The 12,951-nt window shown below is 43.2% G+C and overlaps 2 protein-coding genes across 5 annotated transcripts in view; one reads left to right on the top strand and one right to left on the bottom strand.

Annotated features, from left to right (window-relative positions):
• Positions 1-2,608, top strand: part of avil (advillin) — a 36,843-nt gene extending 34,235 nt beyond the window's left edge. For all 4 annotated transcript variants that reach the window (XM_055664528.1, XM_055664525.1, XM_055664524.1 and 1 more), the window contains exons 23-24: positions 176-292; positions 1,159-2,608. In XM_055664528.1, coding sequence (XP_055520503.1) covers positions 176-292; positions 1,159-1,272 — 231 coding nt within the window. In that variant the 3' untranslated portion in view covers positions 1,273-2,608. The remainder of the gene's footprint in view (positions 1-175; positions 293-1,158) is intronic.
• Positions 2,609-4,483: 1,875 nt separating this feature from the next.
• Positions 4,484-10,557, bottom strand: tsfm (Ts translation elongation factor, mitochondrial). The gene is made up of 6 exons (XM_055664529.1): positions 10,395-10,557; positions 9,406-9,561; positions 8,748-8,876; positions 7,964-8,086; positions 6,073-6,157; positions 4,484-4,985 (listed from the first exon to the last, which is right to left on the bottom strand). The coding sequence occupies exons 1-6, from the start codon at positions 10,440-10,442 to the stop codon at positions 4,537-4,539; spliced, it is 990 nt and encodes a 329-aa protein (XP_055520504.1). The 5' UTR covers positions 10,443-10,557; the 3' UTR covers positions 4,484-4,536.
• Positions 10,558-12,951: the final 2,394 nt, after the last annotated feature.

Below are 12,951 nucleotides of genomic sequence, written 5' to 3'. Positions count from 1 at the left end.
GGGATGAAGAGGGAATGTAAATTTGATTCATCACCTGAACAATTTTACAGGATCAAAGTGGACTAATCTATTAAAATCTGTGGATGTATAGAGTTAACATTATATGATAGGCTATCTTAAGTGGAGATTAAAAAAAAAAAAAAAGTGACAAATCCATTGATCTTATTTATTGCAGGATTTAGCTGAGGTGGAATTAGACTGTGCAGCTACCCACACGCACTACCCACCAGAGGCACTGATTAACAAAAAAAGACATGAATTGCCTGAAGGTGTCGACCCAACCAGCAAAGAGGTTAGTCCAGATATAGGGATGGGCACTTGGGAGTGTAGGAGACTGAAAGCACATGGCATGACAGAAGTTGGGATCTGCTTTTGATAGTTGCCTCCAATGTGATGAACACAAGGTACATGTCTTAACTAATCCATGGAGGCCAAGGGGCTTGAGAGAAAGCTGGAGGGGATGGGTGATCTTGAGGCGAGGATAAAAAAACTCTTAACACGGGTAATGGCATTGAAGCCAACATTAATTGGTGGAATACTTGCTCTGTACCACGTGAAGTTCTTTTGGGAACTACTTCTGTTGAGGATAATAATAGCAAAGTAGTATTTGCTGCTTGTGCTGGCAGCCTTTGGAGCTGATGCTGTAAACGTCGTGCTATACATCACGTACAGCTGATCATCTCTACACGTTACACAAATGATGGATCAGGCTCCACACAACGAGCAACTACACGCGCTTATTTTCACCAGGGGTGGGTTTAAACTACTATTTGTTGAGGGTCGGAGGTAGGAATCCAGGCCCCAAATCAGAAGCCAATAGAAACATCCCAGTTGCCGCCCTCTTGCATCAGCCAACTCGACATAGAACATCTAAGTGTCCATCTCCAATGGAAGGGACAGGCAAGGAACATCCCGCAGGAACCTGCGCTTGGGTTCCGAGTGGGTGGTTGTGGGGATGGGAGAGGCAAAGGCCACAAGGTTGATGGAAAGAAAATGTAGTTCCTTGTGGGGAGGTACTTGTCAATGACACAGCCAAACCTGTGTCATTAAAGAACCACAAAAAGATCCGAGAACTTTCAAAGGGGTGCCCAGTGCAACGGGGTGAGAAAGTTACTGTCGTCTGGAGAGAATTCAAACTGACGCAAACTTCCTTCACAGAACTCCCTGACAGACCAAGATTTCAAACTGGTTTTTGGCCTGTCACGAGAGGTGTTTGCTGCGCTGCCCAGCTGGAAACAGATCAACTTGAAGAAGTCAAAAGGAATGTTCTAAAAGAAGGAGAACTGTAGAGCATCTGCAAACTGCATCCTGTCGCTTTAGCTTGGGGAATATCTCCAAACCACCCAGAAAAGCAAAACAGACAAACACCATCTATTCTATAAACCATTCACTAAAAACCTTACCTCTACTTACAAATATTTAAACTTTATTGTTTACTTGCCTAGATCATTTTATGCATCACCAAGACTAAATGGCAATAAAGGAGCACCATGGAATATCACAGCAGATCCACGGAGCACCATGTCTGTGACTCTTCTTCCAAATCTCCACTAAGGTCTTCTGCAGAAATTCACTTCGAGGAATGAAGACATTTTTTAACTAATTCTCTTTAAGAAATCTTTAAGATTTATTAAGATAATAAATTGAGGGATGAGTTATTGCAACTTGTCAGATTAAACCCTCTGTCAAATAACAACAACACCCATTCATTTTCAGGAGCAGGGGATTACAACAAAATATCACTGATGCCAAATAAATACATGTCATGTCTTCCACTCTTGAAATTCCTAATTTAAGCCTAATATTTCAGTTCAAAGCCCTAATTTATACATGTAGTTCCCTGCATCTAAAATGTTTTGCAGTACAAATTTTCAAATATTATAAACAAATATACATATAAAATGTGTACTTGGATCCAAAGTTGTCTTATTGATAAATGAATTGCACTTTGTTGCAGCCAGCTCGTGTGCAGGCAGCCAGCTCGCAAATAGTTCGCAAGCAGCTCGCAACTAGTCCGCAACCAGCTTGCATGCAGACCAACTCGCAACTAGTCCGCAACCAGCTTACATGCAGACCAACTCGCAATTAGTCCGCAGCCAGCTCGCAAACAGGCAGGCAGCTCGCAAATTGTCCACAAGTGACTTTCATGCAGACAGGCAGCTCACATACAGATCACCAACTCTCAACTAATCTGCAGCCAGCTCGCAAATAGTTTGCATCCAATGTTCATCATGAACGCCTCCCATTATTCCAGCTGAAATCTAACTAAAACCATGCACTGCAACAGTTGAATCTCTCCTAATCTATACTCTCTCCTTTGTCTTACATAATTTAGCCTCTTGTTTTTGTACTAAATGTTTTGTTTGGTTCTGCATTGAGTGGAATGGGTGAGTTAGTCAAATTTTAAATTGGCAAAAGCTGCACCAACTATACTGACAGAATTTGAATCTGCAACAGAGTGAAAAGCTAAGCATCTCATTTCTTGCTATTAGAAATTAGTCAGGCCGTGCACAGCTTCTGCCGCAACCCATCGGGCATGGGATTTCAGAAACTGCTTCCATTGAGTCTTCCCTCAGTAACAGTGCTAAATAAAATAGTTTCAAAGCCATTAATGTGTCTGTGCTTATTTCACTGTAATGTAAACATGTTGCATTTTTTTGTACACATGTCAAGCTGAGCCTTTGGTCACAGGTTCTACATGCATGTTCATATTGTGCTACTTAATGGAACACGTCGCATTGTTATTTCTCGGTAACATTCCTATTACATGTATCGTTGACTAAAGTGGGAAGGAGGGTAGCTGCATGGGTAGGAATACAATGCCCTCAGTATCTCTGAGGGGTTAGTCACCAACTTGGTTAACAATGTGGCTGTCCTGTGCCTGAATGACCTGCTGAATTGTCAAGTGTCAGATATTGATAATTAACAAATAAATAGTTTATAACCATGTGTCAGCTGTTGCTATGACTAGAAAGGGAAATAAGAGAAAACTGCCCTGTTCATTAGAGCAGGGAATCTTAATTGGAAAATAAATATAAGATAGACACAAAATGCTGGAGTAACTCAGAGGGACAGGCAGCATCTCTGGAGAGAAGGAATGGGTGACGTTTTGGGTTGCGACCCTTCGTCATTGTTTTTGCACCTAGTGCCAGTTCCAAACACAATAAGGTCAGAATTGAGGATTTGCCTCCCGTTACCTTTATTGACCAGGCAAGAACTCACACTAATTCTCTCTGTGGCTATGTTGAACAGTTAACACGCACTAACCACGGCAGGGCTGAAGCGTGCACCTGTTGACAGACTCTATTTCACTTATTATTTGCCTGGGAAACTGAGCTCACTTTTGTTGTCCCATGAGGTAACGAGCTGTTAATGCCATGCACTTAAGGCAGCTGCATAATGTATATCCTGCTACTACATTGCACAAATATTAACATTCACACTGTCAATGTTCAAATGAAAGAGACAATAGGAGTTAGCTATATATCATTTGATCAGTTCATTGGATGGTGTGGAAGTCAATAATACAATCCAAGAAGTGTGCAGCTTCCTGCGTGACTCAGTGGATAGTACTCTCACCTGACTCAAGGTTGTAAGTTCAAATCCCACTCTAGGGAAGAGTAGAACAAGCCAGCTAGGCACTGTGCTTTTGTAGATGTGTATTTAACATCACATTCAAAATGGAGGTCCGCTCTGCACTTCCAGGTGGATGTTAAGGAACTTATGGTGCTGTTTCACCACAGTGCAGTGTGAGGAGGTTGCTCCGGGGTCTGGAACCAATTTTCAAATCTCTCAACCATCATCATCAAAACATGTGGTCACTCAATCATTGGTGATTGTAAGTGCTTGCAATGCACAGTTTAACAGTTGTGTTTCCTACATTACAATGGGAAGTATAGTGCCATTGGACTGGTAGGTATCATGGGATGCGTTGTTTTAGAAAAAACTGTTGAATAAATACTTTTTACATTCCTTTTAAACACTGGTACTGGCTGAGCTCATTGATTTCAATCTGGCTGCTGGCGAGGGCACTAATGATTACCTTGCCCCTGCCCGAGCTAAAGTCAGGGAACACTTCCTGATGCTGAAAACTCACCAGTGACCACTCCTGTGGATGTTGTATTTGACTAGTGTTGTGCATCCACCCCACAGACAACTCAAAAGCCTAGTCAGCCTCACAATGAAGAACTGTACCTTGCGTTAGATTTCCATAGAACTAACCCAGCCTGAAAGACCCAACTCGAGAGGTAATTATCTACAAACTGTCTTGGTAGCGTGAAGGACTTTGGGCTTTTTTGTACAAATATTAGTTTTTAATTTATTGAACTTTTTCTTTATGTTTATTGTTTTCTTTATGAGTACTGTATTTACAAGACCTGGAATGCTGCCACAAGTAGGAATTGCATTGTTCAGTTTTCAGTACATATGACAAACACTTGAAACGGCAAGAAGAATTAAGAACGATGGAAAAATCCGTACTAAATGGGCTAGAGCTTGTTATTTTATTTGAACATAGAGAAATAGACAATGAGGAAGTTATTGATTTCCAGGTCTGCAATGTCCCAAATTTACACTCTCTGCCACCTCGGTTACTTCGCCACATTCGTACCGTACAAAGTCCAATACCGACACTCCACTTGTGTGCAGGAACTGCCCCACTGTGGTGCCAGGGTCCAGCAGGAAAGGCTGAGCCAACATTTTGGTCTCTGAATCATCGCCGGGCGGGTCATCGATGGAGCCCACAGACAGAGGCATCATTCCGACAATATGCTGTCCCAACCTGCGGCCTACCTCGGAAACGTTAACTTTGGAATTCTGTTCCACAGCCCTGTAGATCACTAATGCGCCATATTTTCCAAACACCATCTTTGAGAGGGATGGGCTATCTGCTGGCAGCTGTCCGTGCACATATGTGCCAATGTACCAGTCAGATGGTACAGCCACCCAGGCTGCTCTTCTGATTGCCATGTTCTCACCAAGGTTACCTTGAAAACAGATTTGATTTACAAAAAAGGACCCGTCAAAATGTTGTATAAAGCAGAATGAATCTTCATAAATAAAGCCAACTAAAGAGATCTCGGAGTTAGGAAGAGGATACCACAAACCAAATGTTGTATCTAATGGAGGAACAGCAGATGCTGGTTTATAGAAGGAAAAAAAAAAACAATGTGCTGGAGTAATTCAGCAGAGGGTATGAAGAAATGTCCTGACCTGAAATGTCCTCCAGAGATGCTGCCTGACCCACTGGGGTACTCCAGCATTTAGTGTGTTTTTTAATATAATGGTCAGCTTTACCACATGATAATGGGAGAAGGTTGGGAAGTGATGAAGGAGTGGTGGAGGAATGGTGGAGGAATGCAAACGTCAACACATCTTGCACCTGATGTTAACACCGGTTGGAAGGAGTCCAACCATCTGGCCAATCCTTTACAGCTTACCCAGCATCACAACCAGGTATGTCTCCGCCTTCGACGAATGCTACAAACATCACTCCTACAACCCTTCCTCTCTGCCCTGCACCCTGAGTACGCTAAAACCAAGACTCGGGTCCCGCTCCAACACATATTCTTCTGCAAAATCTTTGCCTCTCCATGTGATGTTTCTGATATCACAACCAATGTTGTGCTTTTAATGCAATGTGCCAAGGATGTGAAATGCAAATCTTTCTCTCGCTCTCAATCACTCTAGAATCTGCACTAAACCACGGGGACCATAGAATTCACATCAAAAATATTTACTGGAGAACCACCTCGGATGCTGTCTGTATGGAGTTTGCACGTTTCCCTGTAACCGCGTGGGTCGCCGCCCACATCCCAAAAATGTGCAGGGATGTAGGTTAATTGGTCTCCGTAAATTGCCCCTAGAGTATAGGGAGTGGACGTGAAAGTGGGATAACACCAAACTAGTGTGAACGGGTGATTAATGGTCATCGTGGACTCCCTGTGCCAAAGTGCCTGTTTCCATGCTGTATCTCTAGTCTAAACTAAACTACATTGACCAAGAATACCATGCCTGTGTCACTCAAGGAGAACAAAATAACGAAGTGGTCGAAGTCTGCACTTCCAACCTTACCGATAGCCAGGGCGAGCTGGTCAGCAAGAGCACGCCTGTCCACAGGAGTCTTCAGTTGGTTTATTTCTTCAGCCATAAGGGAACTCTGCAGAGTAATAAAGAACATTTTCAATACATACATTTGTAAAGTTGTCACTTATTAATTGGAAGCGCCCATCCTTTGGGCAAACAGTTTCAGCTGGAGTCAAGTCAAGTTTATTCGTCACATACACATACGAGATGTGCAGTGAAATGAAAAGTGGCAATGCTCGCGGACTTTGCAAAAAAGAAACAAACAAACAGAATGGAACAGAATCACAAATTCTTTTACATATTACATATTGTGGGAGGAAGGAAAAAGGGAAAAAAAATAGCAATTTAAAAAAAGCAGTGGAATGGTCCCTGGTGAGGTAGGAGTTTACAGTCCGAATGGCCTCTGGAAAGAAACTCCTTCTCAACCTCTCCGTTCTCACCGCATGGCAACGGAGGCGTTTGCCTGACCGTAGCAGCTGGAACAGTACGTTGCAGGGGTGGAAGTGTCTGGATAGAATTAAGGGAGGGGTTTATTGAGAGCAGCCCAGAATGACTTGTGACACCATTTCCCTGCCTGCTCTCCCTCTCTCTAGTGGCAGTGCTAGGTTTCCACTTGGTGTATCTTAGGAGCCAAACCTCCTGCCGTTGCTTTGTGATACCGGCACGTTGGCATTTTCCCCAGAGAGAAACACTGAACAATCTAAAGCTGCCTCAATACAAGGATGGTGAAGGGTGCAGGTATTGCCTTTTGGGAAACTCACAAGGGGCATTGAACTTTGCAGGAATTCTGAGAGCATTGTATCTTGAGTGACAAGGTAGGATTTTTCTCCAGCATCAAAAAAAAAAATACCGCAGATGCTGGAAATTTGAAACAAAATTGCCACAAAATGCTGGCTCAGGTCAGCATCTGTCAAGAGTGCCACAGAATTAGTATTTCAGGTGTGATGTGAGGTAGTAGCAGGATCAGCAGCGAGAGGTTTCCCAATGCTCTGAGCAGTTGAGTTGCACGTGTTTTGCTGGTTAAACTCCATCTGTATCCCACTTTGAGGGTCCTTAAATCTCCAAGTTTAAATCTCCTGGCTCGAGGTCTGTACTTGCTGGAGTTTAGAAGGATGAGGAGGGATCTCTTTGAAACCTACCTCCAAATGAAAGGCCTAAGAGGATGTTCACATCCTCTGTGGGAGAGTCTAGGACCAGAAGGCATAGCCTCAGAATAAAAGGATGTATCTTTAGAATGGTGATGGAGGAATTTCCTGACCACGGGGGAAAATGGAGGAGGACTGGCCAAATGTTGTGCCTTCCACCACAGTGATGAATGCTGTGGTGGATGTTTGTGTTCAATTTTTATTGTGTTTTTGTGTGTTTTTCATTGTACTACTGCTGGCAAATTCATTTCACTTGCACTTTATGTGACGAATAAAACTGATTGTATTGTATTGATTGTGTTGAATTTCTTTGGTCAGAGGGTGGTGAGTCTGGAATTCATTGTCACAGATGGTAGTGGAGGCCAAGTCATTGGGTATTTTTAAAGCAGAGATTGATAGGTTCTTGATTAGTAAGAGTGTCAAAGGTTACAGGGAGAAGGCAGGAAAATGAGGTTGAGAGGGGAAAATAGATCAGCTATGATCGAACGCAGACCAGACTCAATGGGCCGAATGGCCTCATTCTGCTCCTATGTCTTGTGATCTAATGTACACCTATGCCCTCTGGGCTTAAGTATAATGTACCCTTTCAATATGGGTATCAAGATCAAACCAAAAGCTGTGGTGCAGGTACGGACTGCTCAGTCTGTTCAATTGAAGACACAAAAAACAGTGAGGAGTATCTGCTGGCATAGACACGATTAGATAAGAGTGAGAGATAGAAACACTTTACAAACCTTGGTATAATCAGTGGTGGTCACCTGCTTGGAGCGACAGTGTTCCAGCGTGGCAGTGGCTGCCTGCTGCACTAACTGCTGGAACTTTACATTCCTGGCAACAAAGTCAGTTTCACAATTCACCTGCAAGGGATGAGACATTTTTTTTAAATCCAATTGATTCCCACAAGGGAGTAAAATTGTACAGCACAGGAGTTCAATAAGCCCATCACACCAATGTCCGTTCTCAACAGTAATCCCATAATTGCCACTTCCCTGCTCTTTCCTAAAGCCCATCAGTTTTTTTATTTCTTTTAAAGTACGTCTCAGATTCCCTTTGAAAAATGTATTATTGAATCTGCTTGTAATGCCACGGCAACGTGTTCAACATCATAATTTTTTTTTTAACTGTCATCTGCACTCTGGTTCTTCAATTTTATTGATGTCTGTATGTTCTGGTTACAAATCCTACTGCCAATCCAATCCATTTTACCAATCCAATTTTAACTAGTTCAAATGAAATTTCCCAACCACTACTTTAGCAGACACCGTAGTCGGTTAATAGGTTCCCACACCTAAAGTAATGGCTCGCGTTCAGGGAGATTTAATGGGACTTCAAAAGGAATTGCATGAACATTTGAAAATGAGTAAATTGTGGGGAGACAGCAGGAAGGGTTGGATTGATTGGAGAGTTATTTTAAAAGGACATACAGACAGGATCCTTCAGTGCTGTAGTATTCTCTGATTTGATACATTTGTCACTATTTACTACACAGAGTAATGTCCAAACTTTGTAAGTCTTTACCTCCACCAGGACAGCGGAGTTCCCATCCTGGAGCAGTCCAATCAGACCCTCCGTTGTCTTCCGACCTTGTAGTTTAGAAGCTTTGCTCCATCCTTCCTTGTGGGCTTGCTCGTGCAGCCAGGCTTCAGCCTTTGAAAAGAGGTCATCATTGACAAGCAGTTATCCAGTGGTACATCGCTTTATCCATGGAAAGACAATGGTGTGGAGTTGCCCCTCACTAACTCAATGGACTCCCACCACCCACCTTATGTTTCCACTTCCTGGCTTACAAGCTGTCTGGATTTGAGTAAGGGATTCTGCTGTTATCCAAGTTTCTTGTCTATTTTTATAAAAATCACATAAATCAAATCCCTGTCCATTCTCTCAAGTAAGGGAGAAAAAGGGGTAGTGCTCCTTGTTATTCGAGCCAGTACCTATCCCTCAATTAGCATAATTGAAACAATGGGGTCTTCAAGTTCAAGTGAGTTTATTGTTATGTGTCCCTGATAGGACAATGAAATTCTTGCTTTGCTTCAGCACAACAGAACATAGTAGGCATTGACTGCAAAACAGATCAGTGTGTTCATATACCATTGTATAAATATGACTAAATAAAAATAAACCTAACTTACAGTGTAAGAAATGTAAGCGGGGTGTAGGCCATTCAGCCGCCACCTACCTGCTGAAGGTCACTGTTGAAATTTTCCAAGGCCTTCTTACAATTTGTAAATGAGTATCCCGTCTTTTTCCGGAGTTTTATGAGAAGCTCTTTATGTGTTGCTATCGATCTAGTCCCAGAACAGTGGAGAAACTGGACGGGTTGGGTAGAGAAGATCTGGTGAAGATAAGACCAACATCTCTGACATGACCAAGGCAATTTTTAATCTACACATTTGCAGCCTAACTTCATTCCCACGGTGCATGCTACCTCAGTGTTACTAACATTCAGTCAAAGGTCATGATCCTGACCAACACTCGCTCTCAAGATTGTTACCACTCACAATCGTAGAAAGAGGATCATGACATGTATAGCACTGGAGGCGCGGCTATTATGGTGTATTTACAAAGGGGTCTGTTTTTTAAGCTGTATGACTCTATAACAGTGGATCAGGCAGCATCTCAGGAGAACACGGATAGTGATGTTTCCGGTCAGGACCCAGTGATATAGCATGGAAACAGACCCATCGGCCCAACTTGCTCACGCCAACCAACATGCCCCATCTACACTAGTCCCATCTGCCCGTGTTTGGCACATATCTCTCTAAACCTGTTCTATCCATGTAGCTTCTTCAGATTGATGGTACATTTTTTTCTTTTTTTTGTAAACCAGCATCTGGGGTTCCTTGTATCCTCTTTCAAAGAATCTATTTCCACACAGATTACAACCACGCGTCAATATATTGTGTCTTCCTCTTTAATTCCGTTTGCCCCAAATCTTTCTGTCTTTTCAGTCAATTTCTGTTTTATTTCAAATAACTGCATCACACAACATCTTTATTTAGTGCTGGGCCTGCTTTAAAAGCGAGTGCCCAACCCCTGACCATTTGCCCATCATCCCCTCAGCACATTAGTTTTACTTCGGCCTTCTAAAGGATTTTTACACCGGGATTTTATCACAACCGCTCATCATTAAAGTGGTAGCGAGTAGAGAGTTTGGTGTTTCTTTACCCTGGAGATGCGGGTTCGAGCGGTCCGCAGAGCACACGGGACGAGCATGATGCCGGGACAAATGCAGCGGCTTCCCCGCCGGCGGAAGAGAACCACGAAGGAGAGCCGGCAAGGACAAACCTCGACAACATCTAGCCCAAAGAACTCAAGCGAGGTCGCATTTTGAATGTTGCTCTGAATTTCGGGTGGCTCCCACTACTGGTTGAAATCGACATTACTGTCGAAGCAGAAAAAAGCCAAAGGTCCTATAGCAAGGATCTTTGGAAAAAGCATTTCCCCTCTGATACATGCGTACACTTACGTCCCGCAGAGTTACTCCACCTTTTTGTGTTCATCACATATATATATATATTATACATGTACATATACATATATATAATGTGTTTATTTGATTGTTATATGTATATGTGAGTATATATAGTATTGATGTGTGTGTGTGTATTATATATATATTTTTTTAAATCTCCTTTTCAGCTAAGCTGGGCGAACACCATTCTTGCCACTAATTCAACATGTCGTGGAATTTGAGCTCATAACCTCGCCTGCATCCTTCTTCGGAGATTCTAAGAAACCAATCTCTCTGTGCAACTGGATACAAAACAACCTAACAAGACTATTTAAATGCTTCTGGTGTCCAAGCCAGCATCTCCCCTCCACCAACATCTCACAGTTTAACAAACCATTCATTTTATTTCCTTATCCATAATTATTTACCGTGCCTTGCTTTCAAATCCCTTCATATCTCGCTATCACTGTTTATTTCCTCATTCCTGTAACTTTTGGAGACAAGTCTAATTGCGCTACATTGCCCTAAAAAATCACCCAAGCAGCAATGGGAATACTACAGTTGGCTTAAGACTCTGGGTTGTGGGGTGGTGACGGGGGAGTGTAGAAAGCAAAGAAGAGCCCCTGCTCCTGGTCATTGACCAGCTTCAAGCTAAGCTCTGATTGCCCCTATGGTCAAACAGCCTGATTCACATTGCCTACATGTTAAGATTGTCAGAAGAAGGGTCTCAACACGAAACATCACCCATTCGCTTTCTCCAGAGAACTTGCCTGTCCCTGCTGAGTTACTCCAGCATTTTGTGTCAATCTTCAGTGTAAACCAGCATCTGCAGTTCCTTCCTACACATTTAAGATTGTCTGGTTGGTCATAGAAACATAGAAAATAGGTGCAAGAGGCGGCCATTTGGCCCTTCGAGCCAGCACTGCCATTCATTGTGATCATGGCTGATCGTCCCCTATCAATAACCCGTGCCTGCCTTCTCCCCATATCCCCTGATTCCATTAGCCCCTAGAGCTCTATCTAACCCTCTCTTAAATCCATGGTCGACACATTGGAGGGCATCTAAGGCAAATGGATAGGTCCCTCAATGCATGTTGGCACCCGAGCACGGGAAAACGTTTTTTTAGTTACTGTTGACAGTTTTTTTTTTAATATTCTGCTGCACTGCCAGTGCTGGTTTGGGGGGGAAGCTACATTAGGCTTCACTGATGCACGACTGTGTGAGTAAGCTGAATAAATATCCAGGTCATTCAAACATATTGATTCAGCTGGCTGCTTGTTCACACAGCTGTGGCAGGTAGCCGCTGGTCTCCAACTCCCTCTCCAAGTGCTACCTCACTGCTCAAACAAAGCTATTCAATTTGCCTGAAACAAAGAGGCTGGATTTCTATATACATCTATACGATGTAGAAGGAGGCCATTCATCCCGTTAACCCTGCGCCAGATAGCCTACTGAATGGCTCCTGAACCAAGTTCATCCCAAGACTAAAAACCAAAAATGCTGGGTCTCCACAGAGTCTCATGCCTGTAATGTTAACTCTGTTTCTCTCTCCATGGAGATTGCCTGACCTGCTGAGCATTTCAGCTTTTTAGTTCTACTGGAGAGAGTAGGAGGGCGGCCCTCAATGCACCATTTGAATGATGGCAGCTTTGAAAGTGATTGAAGATCTGGAGTGGTTGAACTCACAACCCAAGGAGTTAAAGGTGAGTGTGCTACCTCTAGTCACCACGTATGTTCAAACACCTCCATGTGAGGAGAAGGGATGATTAACGGAGCAGCTATTGCCAGACTGACCTTCCATCAGCCAGTTCAGTTTGGAATTAACTGAAGTCACAGCAGGTGTGTCGCAAAAAGAAAGTACATTTGCAAACCAAAGACAAACACAAAGTGCTGGAGTAACTCAGTGGGTCAGGCAGCATCTCTGGGGAACATGGACAGATAATGTTTTGGGTTGGGACACTTCTTCAGACTGATTGTAGGGGGGGAGGGAAGAAAGCTGGGAGAGAGGCAGGGCAGGACTGAGCATGGTTGGTAAACATCAGCCATTCATGTCTGGCTGTTCTCCAGAGATGCTGCCTGACCCACTGAGTCACTCCAGCATTTTGTGTCTATATTTGGTATAAACCAGCATCCGCAGTTCCTCGTTATTACATTTGCATACCATCTGCTCATGTTCTTAATTTGCCCATAAAGCTTGACAACGACATACCCTCGAGTGCAGCTCCTCCTGTTACATAGGCAAATGCTGTGGCAACATTTGCCTGTCACAG

Source organism: Leucoraja erinacea, chromosome 40 (assembly GCF_028641065.1).
Source record: "Leucoraja erinacea ecotype New England chromosome 40, Leri_hhj_1, whole genome shotgun sequence".
Classification (NCBI taxonomy): Eukaryota; Metazoa; Chordata; class Chondrichthyes; order Rajiformes; family Rajidae; genus Leucoraja; species Leucoraja erinaceus.
This window is presented reverse-complemented; position numbering and strand designations above follow the sequence as displayed.

What these genes read in the sequence shown, in the direction of transcription:
- tsfm (XM_055664529.1), bottom strand. Translation starts at nt 10,442, where the DNA reads ATGCTCGTCCCGTGTGCTCTGCGGACCGCTCGAACCCGCATCTCCAGG. An exon ending in ACTCCGCTGTCCTGGTGGAG is followed by an intron (nt 8,087 to 8,747) that starts GTAAAGACTTAC and finishes CATCCCTTGCAG; the next exon opens with GTGAATTGTGAAACTGACTT. An exon ending in CCAGCTCGCCCTGGCTATCG is followed by an intron (nt 4,986 to 6,072) that starts GTAAGGTTGGAA and finishes TCTGTTTTCAAG; the next exon opens with GTAACCTTGGTGAGAACATG.